General features: G+C 40.8%; 1 protein-coding gene across 9 annotated transcripts in view; it reads right to left on the reverse strand.

Annotated features, from left to right (window-relative positions):
- Positions 1-14941, reverse strand: part of szt2 (SZT2 subunit of KICSTOR complex) — a 98263-nt gene extending 83322 nt beyond the window's left edge. For 5 of the 9 annotated variants that reach the window (XM_055507838.1, XM_029148670.3, XM_029148671.3 and 2 more), the window contains exons 1-23: positions 14758-14940; positions 13913-14038; positions 13450-13623; positions 12477-12647; positions 12257-12379; positions 7181-7325; positions 6977-7083; positions 6679-6889; positions 6110-6280; positions 5801-6032; positions 5576-5705; positions 5102-5247; positions 4674-4826; positions 3881-3995; positions 3424-3629; positions 3059-3295; positions 2778-2856; positions 2352-2434; positions 1788-1956; positions 1474-1591; positions 659-772; positions 310-513; positions 50-147 (exon numbers count right to left, since the gene is read on the reverse strand). In XM_055507838.1, coding sequence (XP_055363813.1) covers positions 50-147; positions 310-513; positions 659-772; positions 1474-1591; positions 1788-1956; positions 2352-2434; positions 2778-2856; positions 3059-3295; positions 3424-3629; positions 3881-3995; positions 4674-4826; positions 5102-5247; positions 5576-5705; positions 5801-6032; positions 6110-6280; positions 6679-6889; positions 6977-7083; positions 7181-7325; positions 12257-12379; positions 12477-12647; positions 13450-13623; positions 13913-14038; positions 14758-14781 — 3336 coding nt within the window. In that variant the 5' untranslated portion in view covers positions 14782-14940. Of the gene's footprint in view, positions 1-49; positions 148-309; positions 514-658; positions 773-1473; positions 1592-1787; positions 1957-2351; positions 2435-2777; positions 2857-3058; positions 3296-3423; positions 3630-3880; positions 3996-4673; positions 4827-5101; positions 5248-5575; positions 5706-5800; positions 6033-6109; positions 6281-6678; positions 6890-6976; positions 7084-7180; positions 7326-8894; positions 12219-12256; positions 12380-12476; positions 12648-13449; positions 13624-13912; positions 14039-14757 lie in introns of those variants that run through there. The other 4 variants (XR_008694379.1, XM_055507842.1, XM_055507841.1 and 1 more) reach the window with 2 other exon arrangements.

The following is a 14941-nucleotide window of genomic DNA, read 5'->3' on the forward strand; positions in this document are numbered from 1 at the left end:
AAACACAGCACAATTCGGCCGTAATTTATTTCGGCTTAACAGGTATTACCTGTAAAGTGCTGGTAGATCCCATCACCTCCTTGATGCTGTCAGTTGTGTGAAATGACATCACAGTGTCTTGTCTGTCTGAAGCCTTCATACATCCCTCTAAAAAGCAAACGATACATGAAAGTGGATATGACAACTAAGAGGAAACAAAGGCTTGTGTGATCAAGGAGACTGGACTGCACAGATGTCAAGGGAAAGGCAAATGCTACAAAGCGCCCCACGTTGAATTGATGGGTAGTTAGAAGACAGACAAGGACTGACCTTTAATGACAGGCAAAGAGAAAGGTGCCACATGACCGTCTCGCTCTCGCTCCAAGATGTGGTGCATAAAGGCATCATGGTCATTGTCAGCTAATGGTATCTCTCTGTCAGTGAGCTCGTGCTCCAGGCTGGTGTGAAAAAGGCTGAGTAGGAGTTCATTGGGCAAACAGTGGCAGCTGTGGAACTGCTCCTCCATCTCAAAATCTGAGGACAAAATTTAAAAACAGATATGGTATACCAATCAGAATACCATTCACATATTAGACAATTTCTGTGATGCTTATTCATTGCAAACAGACAAAGTACATCATGACAAATGTGTAAGCCAAGAGACTCAAGAGGACTGTACCTGTACTAAATGTGAGGAAGAAGAGTTCAACCTGTTGGCATTTTGGGAGCAGCTGAATGAGATCAAACTGGAAAGGAACCATGTGAATGGTGCCTTCAGAGACAGGCGCGTCCTCTGCACACAAAAGACCAACTAACCTGTTACATCGTATGGTCACATATGCATGCACTCATGTAAAAGGTGGCTTGGAGGCTCAATGGCAGAGTGTTGGTTTGGGGAGGTTCAAACCCCCACCAGAGGACTAAGTGTGTCTTTGCGTAAGACACTTCTCACTAGCTCCCCGGGCACCTTGCATGGCAGCCCACAGCTCCCCAAGGGATGGGTTAAATGCAGAAGACAAATTTTTTTGTTACATTTGCATGTACAGTAATAATTACCAATAAAGGCTTTCTTCTTTAACCAGGCCTCTTTGATAATCTTGGATTTTGCATTTCAAGCATTTCAGTGACGTGACGATACGTGTTGCGCAAAAGTAGAACTAAGATTTCAAGAATAAGTGAAACATCCTGGTTACAGGTGTGAAGTGAAAACCAACCAGAGAATAAATGTGGGCTAAAACAGTTAGAGCAGCAGGTCAAGGTGAAGCACCAAAACATTTTACATTCTACTTCAACATTTTACTTTTCCAAGTTGAAATCTAGTGCCAGTGTCGTAAATCGAGGTATGCCAGTAGGTCTGCCGTTTACATTACACTAACTAAATAACCCGGTTACCTGAGTGCACGTAAACACAGGTAAAAACAGAGACGTGAGATGGCAATGAATTAAATGGTATTCAATGTATTTAGGTATCTAAACTGTTAACTGATACATTACCTCCCACGTCCTTGAGGCCAGCTGGTAGTGAGCAGGTCTGATCCTTATTCTGACACAGTTGGCTGAGATATTCAAAGGTCATTATGGTAGACATACAGGTCAAATCCCTGGGGAAGATCTATATTAACAACAACAATGCAAAATTCTTACAGGTGAAAACATTTTACATATAGATCTTTACATATACTGTAAATGTCTTTGCAGCCCAACAGCAAACTCTGTTCTTTGCAAATTCATAGAGATGCACACAGCCCAAAAACACGCACACTGTGCTCAAACCAAGATAAGTTGCAGATATAACTTGTTATACATACTGCTTGGGGAATCTCCTGGTACTTGAGGCCCTGGAAGTGGCGATGCTGTTCCTTGAATTTCATCACTGTCCCACACTGCGGTTCTACCCAGCACTCTGTCACAAGGTTCAGCTCTGTGTCCCCATCTACAGCCTCCACCTCGGTATCATTGTCATCGTCAGTAGAGAAGCTAGACTCCCGCCAAAGACAAAAGGCACCAGAAAGATTAAATACACTCACTACAATCTTCATCATTACTAAACTGCAAAGTCCATAGTTAATAAAAAAATGCCACAAGGAAGCAGGACTCAAGGCTAGTAGTATTATTATGGGCTCAGTTTCATAATCTCTCAGGAGATATTCTATTTTTCCCCCTTACTTCTTAGTAAGAAATGTTTCAAGTTCAATTACAGAGTTGGAAATGTCTTGTGGTACATACAGTATACAGCTGAAGTTTGTGCCTTTACTTGAAGGAAGAGACATTAATCGAATTTAAAACTTGAAGAATCTTGGTACAGAATCTGAACTGCTATTTGTCAACACGGCTACACTGACAAAACAGTGACAAACAGTGACAAACCATACCTGTCCTTAGTTGAGGTAGCCTGAGGAGGAAAAAGGATGTACTGAACAATGCAACAGTGACAGTCCATGTCTCCTGACATTCCCTTAGAACAAAAAAAGACAATCAGAATCACAAGAAAGATAGACATTACAGAACTGAAGAGCACTGTACCAACCAAACAAACGGTGCAAACATTCCGGACACATCTATCCATACTCCTAATATAATGATGACAGGCATAGACATTAAGTTATATTCTGGGGAGAGATACGGTCAGTGTTCACAGCCTTGTGGCATGAACCACAGCAAAAAAATCAATTCCCAGATGAGCATAATAATTTCCTATTCTTTTCTTTCAAATCTTTCTTAAATTCTTGATTAAACTATAGCTTCTCAGATTCCCTTTCATCTAAAAATGGCATTCCTCTAGCAGCTGATTTGCTTACCTTCATTGGCAGCTCAATCACCATATTTACAATGCCCTCCCCACTGGCAGCAAAGTGAAAGCCTTCAGAAACACGAATGCTATGGACGATAACAGATGTCATGTCACATTTAATGTCAAAAACATGAACACCAGCAAGCTTTTCAAATAAAGGCCCTGCTCCCACTGGTGACAATAATTCGTAGTAGGCTTAATTAAAAATTAGGTTAAGAACACAACGTTCTCTATACATTCAAGGTCAGCTTGATCGCAAATGATCACAACTAAAGTGTGACAACTCACTCAGACAGAATAGACAGTATGTGGCCGACAGCCTGCATGGCCATAGCGGGCCCCTGACTGCTCTGCACAGCCCAAACCCAGCGCTGGTGCAGGAAGTAGCGAGACAGAGATGCCAGGGTGGAGGAGGCTGTCCGGTTTGCTGCCATGCTTATGGGGACAGTGTTGTTGGAGGGCTGCAGAAAGTTTTCCATATTGAAAATGAAGGGTGCCATAAAGTCCAATGGCAGCTTCTCATACCTGGAAGGGAGTTTGCCTTAACCACTTGTAACTAATGCCAATAGTTGGGGAATCTAACAATGCACAATTAGCTATTTGTTTGGTCACATGCTGTGCTATTATGATGAACTGCTATCCTGAGTTCCAACCTTATGAGCAGCTTCTCCAGAGGTTTGTTGAGCACCACTACACACGGCCTGTCCGACAGCACAGGTTTGGGAGCAGGGATGGAGGGAGATTTGGTTGGAGACGCATAGCCAATAATCTTCCTTTTGATTTTTGGGGTTGCTTCTTTGTTCTGAACACGTTGAGGGAACCGAAGTTTGAGGATCTGCTCACGCAGTTCATCCACTATCTGATGAAACAAGCAAACATTATAATGGGTTGAATTTATCACATATAGGGATGATGATGCCTAACTGGTGGCCTTTGTTGCAATGGTTAATTAGCATTTTTACAAATTAAACAAAAGACACAATGCCACTAATTGTTGAAGGCAGCCAGCCAGGGCTCCACATTAACTTCTTTGCTTCTTCTCAGTACAGTAGCTCTTACTGCAGGCTCCTTGTGTCTTTTTACGGTTGTGCCTCTGGTGAATGTCTGTACCTGGTTTCTAACGTGAGCTGGTGTACCAATCGGGAAGCCCAGACGTAGCACCATGCACGGCGTCTTGGAGATGACGCGGACCAAGTAAAAGGAGGTGGGTGGCTGGTCAGACGAACTGAGAAGATAAAATTTAATGATACAAAATTTTGTAAAGCAAGGTTGGTGTGGAATAAGTCCCACCTGTTACAATGAGCTGCCCTATTCATCCCAACGATAAACTCAGCATGTGGATCAAATTGTCTATACCATTCACTCAAAATCAAACTAATTTAGTAAAAACACACATGAATGTATGTGTGAATTAACAGAACTTAACAGACATGCGCAGAAGTGCATATATGAAAGAGGGTTTTGTCAGGCTTCAACTATCACCACTGTGCTAAACTCATTTTAAAAACAACGCCCATCCTCGGCCTTGAGCTGAGGTTTGGTTCTCTTTTACCCTTCTCCTGCTTGTGACAGACTCCTTTGTACGGCTGCAGTAGTAGCTGATCATTGGATTTTTATTGAAATATTTTGTGAATATATAGACAGAATGTGTATATTTTAAATCAAACATTCAAATTCTTAAAGTTCTATCAAGTAACACAATCCTTGAGATCATTTTACAATAAAGAGGAGACAAAGTTTACTGCTTTTTCTTTTTCCCCTTTTTCAAAATAATGCTGCCCTCAGTTTTATCTTGAGATTGCTTGAAGGGTACAAATAGCAGCCTATTTCATACATTATACTAGGATCACCATAATTATTTAGGGATGGGATAGTAGTTTATTAAACATTTCTGATGGCGTACCTGTATATCAGTTTTACATATGAGTAACCCTCTACCAGCACAAAGCTGCTCCAGTCCCTTAGCAGTGATGTGAGGGCAGAATGGGAAATACGACACTGGATGGTGCTGTAGCGTCCATTGTTCCCTGCTGTATGCAGATGTTTGGGGACAGGTCTGAAGAGAGAAAAGCTCAAATGATTCCTATAACAGGTCTCAAGAGAGAAGAGTTCAAATGATTCCTATATTGAAGAACTGTCAGATATTTGGTAAAAATAAAAGATAGAAAGCCTTTCACAATTATTATTTCATTGATCTGTATTACCCAGGCTAAAGGTTAAAACCAGGGTAGAGTTTCCTTAAGTAAAATTCAGCATCCGCTCAGTCTAACTGGCTGTAGTCAAGCTGTAACTTAGGCTATGTAAAACCCCCTCAAATCAATAAACACACACGTGTCATGTTCAAGGAGGATAGTGATGCGATGCATGTGTAGCCATCTCTGCCAGAAATTAGCATCCATGGAAAGGATAGGTTTCCAGTACAAAGCAAACTGGGACTGAGAAGAGTCTTTGGATCCACTGTGCTGCAAGGAAAGGACCTGAAGAAGAAGAGACACAATGAGTTAAAGCAGAAGACACAATATGTGTTCTCAACAGATTAGCAAAGTGGAGAAGATCAGAGCCAACATTCATTAAACTCAGAAATAGAAGCAACCACTTTAATTACAGAGTCACCTTGAACATCACAGTGTCAAATCATTTTATACAAGTGCCACTCTCTAAACATGCTGACACTGAGTTGTGTGTCTACAATCCCAGACACAGTTTAAATAAATTGTATTTGTTAAAGGCTATATCTTAGGCATACTTGTCTTGCATTACAACTAAGTACAGCAGGTGTGATGTAGAGTAGTGAAGTGTAAGTACAGGAGTAGTGGAGCCAGGAGGGATGTAGAACAAAGGAACTCCGTTTTTGGTGCTCTCTGGAATCATGTAGTTCTCTGGCACTGAATTAAATGACTTAAGGTGCACCAGCATCTGATCAGTCTGATTGATGCTAGAAAGACACAAACAGCAGTCAAACAAAACACTCAAAAACAAGTTTAAGCAATTCATCCAGGTGATCACAGGCTTTGTTATTCACTGTTCTACCTCTGTAATGTGTTCCAGAAACGGCGGATGACTGAGGTGCGGAAAGGGCTGGTGATGGGCTTCCGCTGCGTGCAGCTGATATCATGCAGGATGTCATAGCTTCCCTCCATCGTCACCTCCACCTTTGTGATTCTCTTGGTCGGGTCCAGCGGCCAGGAGGCAACCGCAAGGTATTCGATGTGCATATTATGCTTCCATAGCAGTACCAGCTTCACCTCCAACTGAGACCCACCTGAAAAAGACAGAAGCATTCACAGGAAAGGTCTCACACTGCACTCTCTTGTTGAGCTAACTGCAGGCTTTGGTTACCTTTGCTTAGATTGATCTCTCGAATTGTGTAGCCCTCTCTCAGTCTCACAGACACAACACTGACTAAATGCGCATGAACCTCCTTCTCTGTGTGCTTCTTCCGCCTCATGATTAGGGCTGGGTTTCCACTGGCAGAGACCAGGTGCTCGTTAAACAGTCTGTGCTGAGACACTACAAAGCAGTTGCACAGCATTTAACTGAAAATGTAGAACAATAATAACAGCAGCAAATATTAAACGCTGTACACAAAGACAATCGCAGCAAAACTATTCAGGGTGTAATATCTACCAAAAAGCCCCCAACATCTGTCCTGTGTATGTCAATACTAATGAAACTGCCATCCAGCTTTGTAGAGGTGGGAAAATCCATTTCTGCTTGTGAGGTTCAAAGCATATTAAATTCTCCTGGTTTATTAATATTAGGACTAATTTGATTAGAATTGTAATTAGACATTGTTTTTTAAACAGCATTAAAAAAACAAGTAAATACTTTTATTGATTTTTAATAGTGACTGTAAATGTGTGCTTTTCTCATGTGTCAAATACAGTAAGTATGATTCATTGTCTCACCACAGAAGTACTCTAAGTTCATTGACTCAGGTGTCTTGAGGAAAGAGTAGGTTAGGAAGGCCTTGTGATAGGCATTCATCTCCTGGCTATGCAGGTCCACCTCAGGACAGCTGGGAAGGTATGAACCAAAGGTGGCTAATGACAGGAACTTCATCAGCTCTACGTTGGGGATGTATCCAAAGCTGCAGTCGTATGAGTACGCCCCACCAACCTGCAAAAAAAATGAAGTAACGCTGGAACTAAATAATGCCTAAAGGAGTAATTTGTAAAAAAAAAAAAAACATGGTACAATCAGTACCTGTACAAAAGAGCAGGCAATGGTTCCGCTCCTGAGCTGGTTTAGTAGGGTTTCACATACAGCCACATCAGGAACACTAGTCACTCCGTCTGTGATGATAATAATGCCTAAAGACACCAGAGACAGAAACACACCATTTAAATAAGAATCATTAGGTGTGGACCCAATGATAATTTTGACATTTAATTTTTTTTTAAAAACTACCTGCACTTGAATTAGGAGGCAAGAGCTGAAGGGCCAGTATGCCCTGGCGGACCATGCTGACCAGACCCATATCAGCCGACACCATGGAGATGTCCTGCTTTCTGTTGTTGCCATGGATAAATGAATTTTGGACTTGCTCCATGGACTAAAACCAAAAAATTGAATTCAGCTTTTATTTATCATCAACATTTAAGACGAACTGACATGCCACGTAACATATTTTGTATTTTCTGTTTTCATACACATCAGGGAGAAGGTTCACGTCAAACTTGAACCATACGTTTTTATTCCATAGCAATAATGACATTAAAGGAGATCAATAACATATAATGATATGAAGATTAAACTTCAATGTCTCAGTAAGGTTTTTAATTCCATAAAACCCTTTAGATCATCCACACTACCTCTTTTTAATGTGTGGTTTTCAGTCCCCATCAGTAAAAGATCTGTTTTATGGACATGTCGCAAGCAATCCACTGAAACCCACTACAGGACTCACGGCATGCACGGTAATTTAATACATTCTAACAGAGCTACGACAATGGCCAGCTGGTCCGGTAGCGTAGTACAACCATACATCTATGATCACGAATCTGACCCTGAAGAGGAGGCTGTTGAAGTAGCCAAATTTCAGCTGATGCAATATGTAATAAGGTAATGTCGCATTTACTTTAACTTATTCGATGTATGTAATTTGCAAAGCGACTAGCGGTTTCTAATTCTAAAACTTATGCCAAATGGCCTTTGCAGCTTGAATATTCATAACACCACCTACCGGGAAAACTCTCGTTAATAGAAAACACTGCTTTAGCTTGCATATAAATATACAAATAAACGTTTGAGAGCACAGCTGAAATAATATAAATACATTTTAAACTGTTTTTGTCTTACTTGTGTTGCTGCTCTGACATAATTTTATTTAAACAACTGTGCATTAATATTCATAGCAATCACTGCATGGAAACAAAAAAAGCAGTGGTTCAAATTATATATTAAACTAACGTATTTTAAGTGCTTTTTTGATCATTCTTGATAAACCTGACAGTAATATGTCTCTGTATCTGAAGTTGTTACAGGTATCTAGTCTATAGAGGCTAGTGAGCTGGTGCTGGGGATTCATGGGGTGAAGAACCTGAGTTACCGTCTCTTTATGTGTGGTGTGTAGATCAAGGCAGAGTTACCTCTTGGATAAAACACTCACTGTATATTGGATTTAGACCACCCGTGGAATAACTCATTTACCATTTGAATAGAAATGTGTTTATATATAGAATATTTTTATTAATTTTTAAAGATGCTTTTTTCTTACTGTCTTATGGTTCACCTTTATGGCTTACTATATTAGAAACAGAAAAATGTGTAATTTTAATACTATGATTTCCTGATAAAAGTTTTCCCCTCATAAAAACAGAACTCCGTGAAATATGTAACAGTTAATGCCAACTTTATTGTCAACCAGATAATGCACCACTACTCCAAAGCTAGAACAAACTGTTATCTTCACACTTCAATGTGCAATGTATAGGTTACTGAGTGAGTTGAGAAAGTCTGGGGGTTTGAGGACGGAAGCTTTTGTCGCTGTATTCTCTAAATCTGTACTTGCTGTTGTGTGAAGTAATATCCCCACTATGGGACTGTTAAAGGTTTTCTTATTTTATCTTAATCTTTGTTCTCATCGCCATTTGGAAGACTTTGAGCGAAAACAGTGCTCTACCAGATGGAAGCTGTGGCTGTCCTCACGATCACTTCATCAAAAAAGGTACTGCAATTAGAATTGTACATTAGTGAAATGTTCAGTATTATGTAGGTCACAACCTTCTCTAATGTAACAATACACAATACCAGACCAAAAAAACAAACAAGAGGACAGGCCTGCCTGTGCTAAAACAAGAGATAAACATAGTTGTAACAATTCAAATATAAAATCTAAACAGTCTAAACCAATTAAAATTAAAATCTTCTATTGCCTAGGAAATTATCTTACTGTTGGTAAATGTACATACCTTTATATCTGAGCTGAGCAGCAGATGTCTGTGTACCAACAGTCTGCAGTGATTTCTCTGTTTGACAACCTTCTAACATGTGGGTAACTGGCATGTATAGTATGTGTATGTATTTATGTAAGAGACAATGTTACATTTACTGTAAATTGTATTGGTCCTACAAATATAATGGCTATGGTACACAAGCTATAGGTAACTGACCAGATAAGCAGCAGTTAATGTAGAGACGTGACTAATTAGCAACACAACACATTTACCATACATTTTAGAATTTGACAGAACAATGACATAACCCCAAATCACATGTCGATTTAGGCTGTGACACAGGACGGGGTAATAATAGACAGACCGCGGTCATCTGCATTTTCTTATTGTAGTGCTCAACCAGCTGTAGCTCTATCGGGCAAAGGGCTTTGGGCTAATGCAACACACAAATAGAGGGGCAGCACATTTCAACAGGACAAAAGCTCGATCAATTGCTCCCTGCCTGTACCCTCAAAGGTCGAGAGCTATTAGCTGTTCCCACCACAGGTGTGTGATTGCAGCAACTGAGAGCAGCACATTTCAAGTGGACAATAACTCGGTCGGCTAGCTATTAGCTTGCCTCACACATGTGTGACATATTAAGACATCATAAATATGGAGAACGTACTTACTGCAGCGAGTGGATGACAAATTGTAGAACCAGATCCTTTCCTTAATCAGAGCCATGAAGCAAACCCAGCATTGTAGCACCCTCATTCTCAAAGCAGTCCAAGGTAAAATGATGTCCAAAAACATACAAATGTGGTAGTGTTGGCAGCGCTGGTCAGTTTAAAATAAGAGTAACCCAAAAAGTCCTCATTTGTTGATCCCTTGGGCTTTGGTGTTAGTTGATCCCTTGGTAAAGTGAATACACTTTTATGCTGGTTGAAACACCCAAGAACTGAACACTTTCTATGGAAAGACTTGGGCACTGCCATGTTCGTCTGTTCATGGTGAGTGAAAAGGGGAAAATGGCGGAAGTCCATTTTTGTTTCTGTATCATCCTCGGGGTGGTGGCTCAGGATGTACAGAGAGGAGTCCCTTCCTGTGACGAAACGTGAGGGACCGTTTCAGAACAGGAGGGTGTCAGTCTCCGATGGATAAAGTGTAAATGTAAAAAAAAAAAAAAGGAGGAAATGCACTTCTACCGTGCTGAGTGTGTGTAAACCTGACCCATAAAGTCATAGGAAGGCTCCAGAATACCTGTGTGTCTGCTTCATTTAAGTTGGTCCAATGTGCTAGGCTCTCTGTTCACTTGATGTAATTTTATATACATTTTTAAAGTTATGATTATATATTGCACAGGTTGTCTTGCACCTTAATCTTGTTGTACGATATCGCAATGACAATAGAGTTTTTTCCTAAGGTCGAGAGTGAAGGGATGGCTGTAGAAGCTGAAAATAGTGATGGCCCTGGATAAAACAGGGGAACAGGAATATTTTGGTATGTTCAAGTAGAAATGTATGCATTTGTACTTGGCTGTACGTCCACTTTAAACTGGAACAGGCCTAGAGCTTGGGCTGATGACAAATCACAAGTATGCAAGAACATATGAACAGAAAGGTGCACACAGGTGAGTATTAGGAAACACTCACATACATTCTAATATCTAACAGATGACACCCTGTTATATTTATGTATTAAACAAAGCAACTAGTCAAACTTTAAACTTGTTTAAGGCAGACTAATTTCAGGCAAAATGTTACTATGTCATCTAGAGGAACCCTCTAATTCAGTAACATAGCTGAAATATAATGTAGCTGCAGGTTCTGCAGAGAAACCCTGGTGTCATCTTTGATCAACATCTCTCCTTTACATCTATATTAAACCTCTAGAACCTCCTACTTCCATCTGACAAATATCACAATATCACTAAAACCAGGAGCCTCTGTTGTCAGAGTGATGCTGAACCATGACTCCATTATTAGTTCCCTCCAGGAAGGTCCACTGCAACTCTTACTCATAGTTTATCCAGTGACTTTTTAAAATGCTGCTTGAGTCTGACTGGACTCAAGAAGAGAGATCACATTTCTCCTTCATCAGCATCTCCGCACTTCAAAGCTTATAATGATTAGTAAATCGGCATAGCTTTTCATGCTTCTGTCTCAGAGCTGGTCTACTGGTGTTTCTAGAGGTTACATCAGAGATACATCAGGACACTGACCACAGACCTGTAATATTACCAATTCTACTCCACTTCGAACTAGCCGAATGACTTCTTTGGACGCTTTGAAGCAGCCAACATCATCCCAACACAGGCAACCATATCCTTCCCCACAGACAAGGCCCTGACTGTGTCCTGAGCCAGCCTGAGAAAATCTCTCAGTCAGATCACAAAGCACACAAGCCTTGACAAAATAGATATGGTGTCTAGGCTATTGCTGCATCTTGTCTGGCTGTGTGATGAGAGATTATGCTGAGCAACATGCTTTTTTGACATTTCGCTGGACCAGACCACCGTCCCCACCTGCTTCACAGTCACACCTGTGCAGAAGAAGTCCAACAAGCACACCCCTTTGAAGATTAACAGTGCTGCTGTGGAGCAGGTGAGCAGCAGCAGGTTCCCAGGTGTGCACATCACCAAGGACCTCTCCTGGAGCCACAACACTGCATCATTGGCCAAGAAGGCCAGACAGCGCCTCTACTTCCTTTGCAAACTCAGAAGAACCTGAGCCCCAGACCCAAAAGACACTCAACCAAATATCCTACAGTATGTGTACTGTTCATATCGAAGTATGCCTTTTATATTTTCTATATTGTTGTACATAGGGTTGTAATGACAACTATAACTATGAATTCATTAAACACAGTGTAAATTATAAAAGGGGTGGATGAAAATTCAAGAAATAAAATATGGAAAATTGAGTATCTAACGTACTAGGACTGTCAGTAAACCTAAATTCACTTATTTATGTCCTTTGTTTATTTATATAGGGAGACCTACTGGTGTATTTTAGACATTTGCTCCTGTGGCATTCACCTACTGGCCCATCATACTGAATTGTTTCATCAACATTCTTCCCCGTCTTTCTGAAGTGTGTGCATTTACCTGTTCATGCTGCTGATGGAGGACTTCTGCGATGTTATTCTCCATTGCTCTGAGCTGCTGATAGATGTAATTCAGGAACTCACCCAGATCTGTTCTTTCCAGTTGACAGCCCTGTACTAAAACCTGTAAGACAGGTTCAAGGCTATCAGAGAATAGTAGCAGCAGCAATGATCACCCAGTGGGAAGAAAGACATGCAGGTAAACCTTTATTGAACAGGACCTGATGTGAGGTAAGACCAATAATTGAGGAGTATGCCAGGATGGTAATGAAGATCTTAGGCTTGAAAAGTTGATCAGTTCCAGGGACTTTGAAGGGTTGGGTCAGACCAGTCAGACACCTTGACAAGGCATGAAATACCTCATCAAAGATCATCTCTCCTGTGCTGTCATCCTGAAGAACAACAAAACACACCAGCTCAACTTCAACTAGAGAAAACACTAATTGCTACTAATTGTAATAAAGGTAAATAAGAAATTGCAGCTCTGTATTATAGATCAAATAGTTAAGTTAGGTAATATCTAACCTACTGGTGACCAGGGCAGTTGTATACACTTTTTAAATCCACAATTGGTTAATCCTATATTTTTCAAAAACAGTGTAATACTGATCAATCAATACTGATTTTCCGTTATGGATTAGTTGGGCTGCTCATCTTACGGTGCAGACGGACAGCAAAACAACTCAACCACTGGAGAAATTATGGAGAAAACAGAACAACCGGCAGCAGGAGAAATGATGTATCCCGATTCCTTTCCAGAATCCTCATGATAGGATTTCGTATTAAACAAAGACAACATTACCCTGCAAGTTATGCAAAACTCAACATGTGAGAACACTCACACTAAATCTGCTCTGCCATAACTCACAAGCGTCAGATGGTTGAACAATCATCTTACCCGCTACATAGTAATGAACAGAGCCACCACAGAACAGCTCAACTTACAACGATGCAAAGTCAGACACTAGAAAATGATTCTTAATATAATGTTACAGAGCTTCAAAACCTATGATCAGGGGTCATATTAACAGTAAGTCCTCCAAAGGGCCCTACATACATTTTCCAAACAGAACCACTGCCACAAAGAAAGCAACAACTGTAAATGAGTGGACCAAATATATGCAACATTCAAACCACTTTTCATTCTCATTCAGTATGTGTCGACCCAGCACAAGTAAACAAGCTAAGTCTTACCACAATTGCTGTGGATGGACTGAGGTCCAGCTCGATGATAAAACGATACCTCCTGGCCAGGAAGGTGGTCCGCGTAGACGGCATCAACGTGTAGGGGTAGAAGGTGGGGGGACAGTCTGGCTGCCATCCTTTAGGCAAGATGCTCAGCAAGTCCAGTTCATTGTCAGAGTTCAACTGAAGTGTGATGGAATGAATGGAGAGTTCGAACATAACAAACCTTAGTTACACTAGTATTCTCTCCTAATTTTGGCCACATATATCTATTAAAAATTGCTATGACAAGATCCATAACTGTTTGTGTCAAGGGTTTGATTAAGAAAATACCACATGAACCATGTTGGAATTACAATTATCTATTATTAACAAAAAGAGTATTGACACACAGTGTTACTGTAGCATTCCAACAGTCAGTGACAAATCATCATCCAATCTCAGTACACGGTAAACAACAGGAATAACTCACCAGTTCAGGCATCGAGGCTGGCCAAATAACCTGGTTGAGTTTACCAAGAAACCACTCCAAGCGTACATTCCTGGAAATGCGATAATCCTCCTTCATCAGCAGGTAGATCTGGTCAGCCTCCTCCACCTGATGAAAGAAACATGTGTGTTTAGAACAGCTAGAACATTACTTCTTATACTGACATGAAACGTACAGACCCACACGACGGGTCACATAAGCAAACAAACAACAGTGCACTACTCTAGATTACAGGGATACTAGTAAATCCACAAAGCTACTGATGTTGATAATGTGCACATACACAGATATAATAATGTGAACAGATCATGCATTTTTGTTTGGTTCCGTTTAAAACTGTCAGTTTTGCATCTAATCTCATTTCACCGTTAAACTCAGTGCAAGTCAGTAACAATCACTGTTTCACTATTTACCAACGCACCCCTGCATCAAAACAAAGAACTAACTCGCAAAATATCAACACAAGTAACATCTAAGTACGATTACTGGATTATTTGGCAGCTGTTTCCTTCGCCACTTGAGCGAACAGATGCGCACAGAAATCACACTAGTTACTAGAAAACACACTGGCTAGTATTAACTCCTAGCTTGGGGAGCGCTTGAGTGCTAGCCGCTGTGCTAACGTACAGCTAACATACATAAACAGTCTCTCCGCCCACATGTCAACGCGGTTGCGTTTGCGAGGGCCTTTCTTACTTTCGACGGGACTTTGTCCATCTCTGACTGCTGGAAACCATATCCTAATTCAGCTAACGTACAAGGTGTCAAATGTGCCCTTTTCCTGCCATTCCGTGCAGCCTCTATACGCAGATCAAAGCTAATGTTACCTCATTGTCCTGTTTCTCTGCCATATCTCGTCTAGCATAGGGAAAGCAGGGTTGTCAGTAAGCCTCAACTGGCAAATATTCCGTTGGCTTGTGAAAAAAAATCTGCTTGCAATTCTACCATTGATCAGGTGTTCACAGACCACCGTCAGTTAACGCTTCTTCTTCTTCTTCTTCTTCTTCTTCT

Source organism: Betta splendens, chromosome 4, assembly GCF_900634795.4.
Source record: "Betta splendens chromosome 4, fBetSpl5.4, whole genome shotgun sequence".
NCBI lineage: Eukaryota > Metazoa > Chordata > Actinopteri > Anabantiformes > Osphronemidae > Betta > Betta splendens.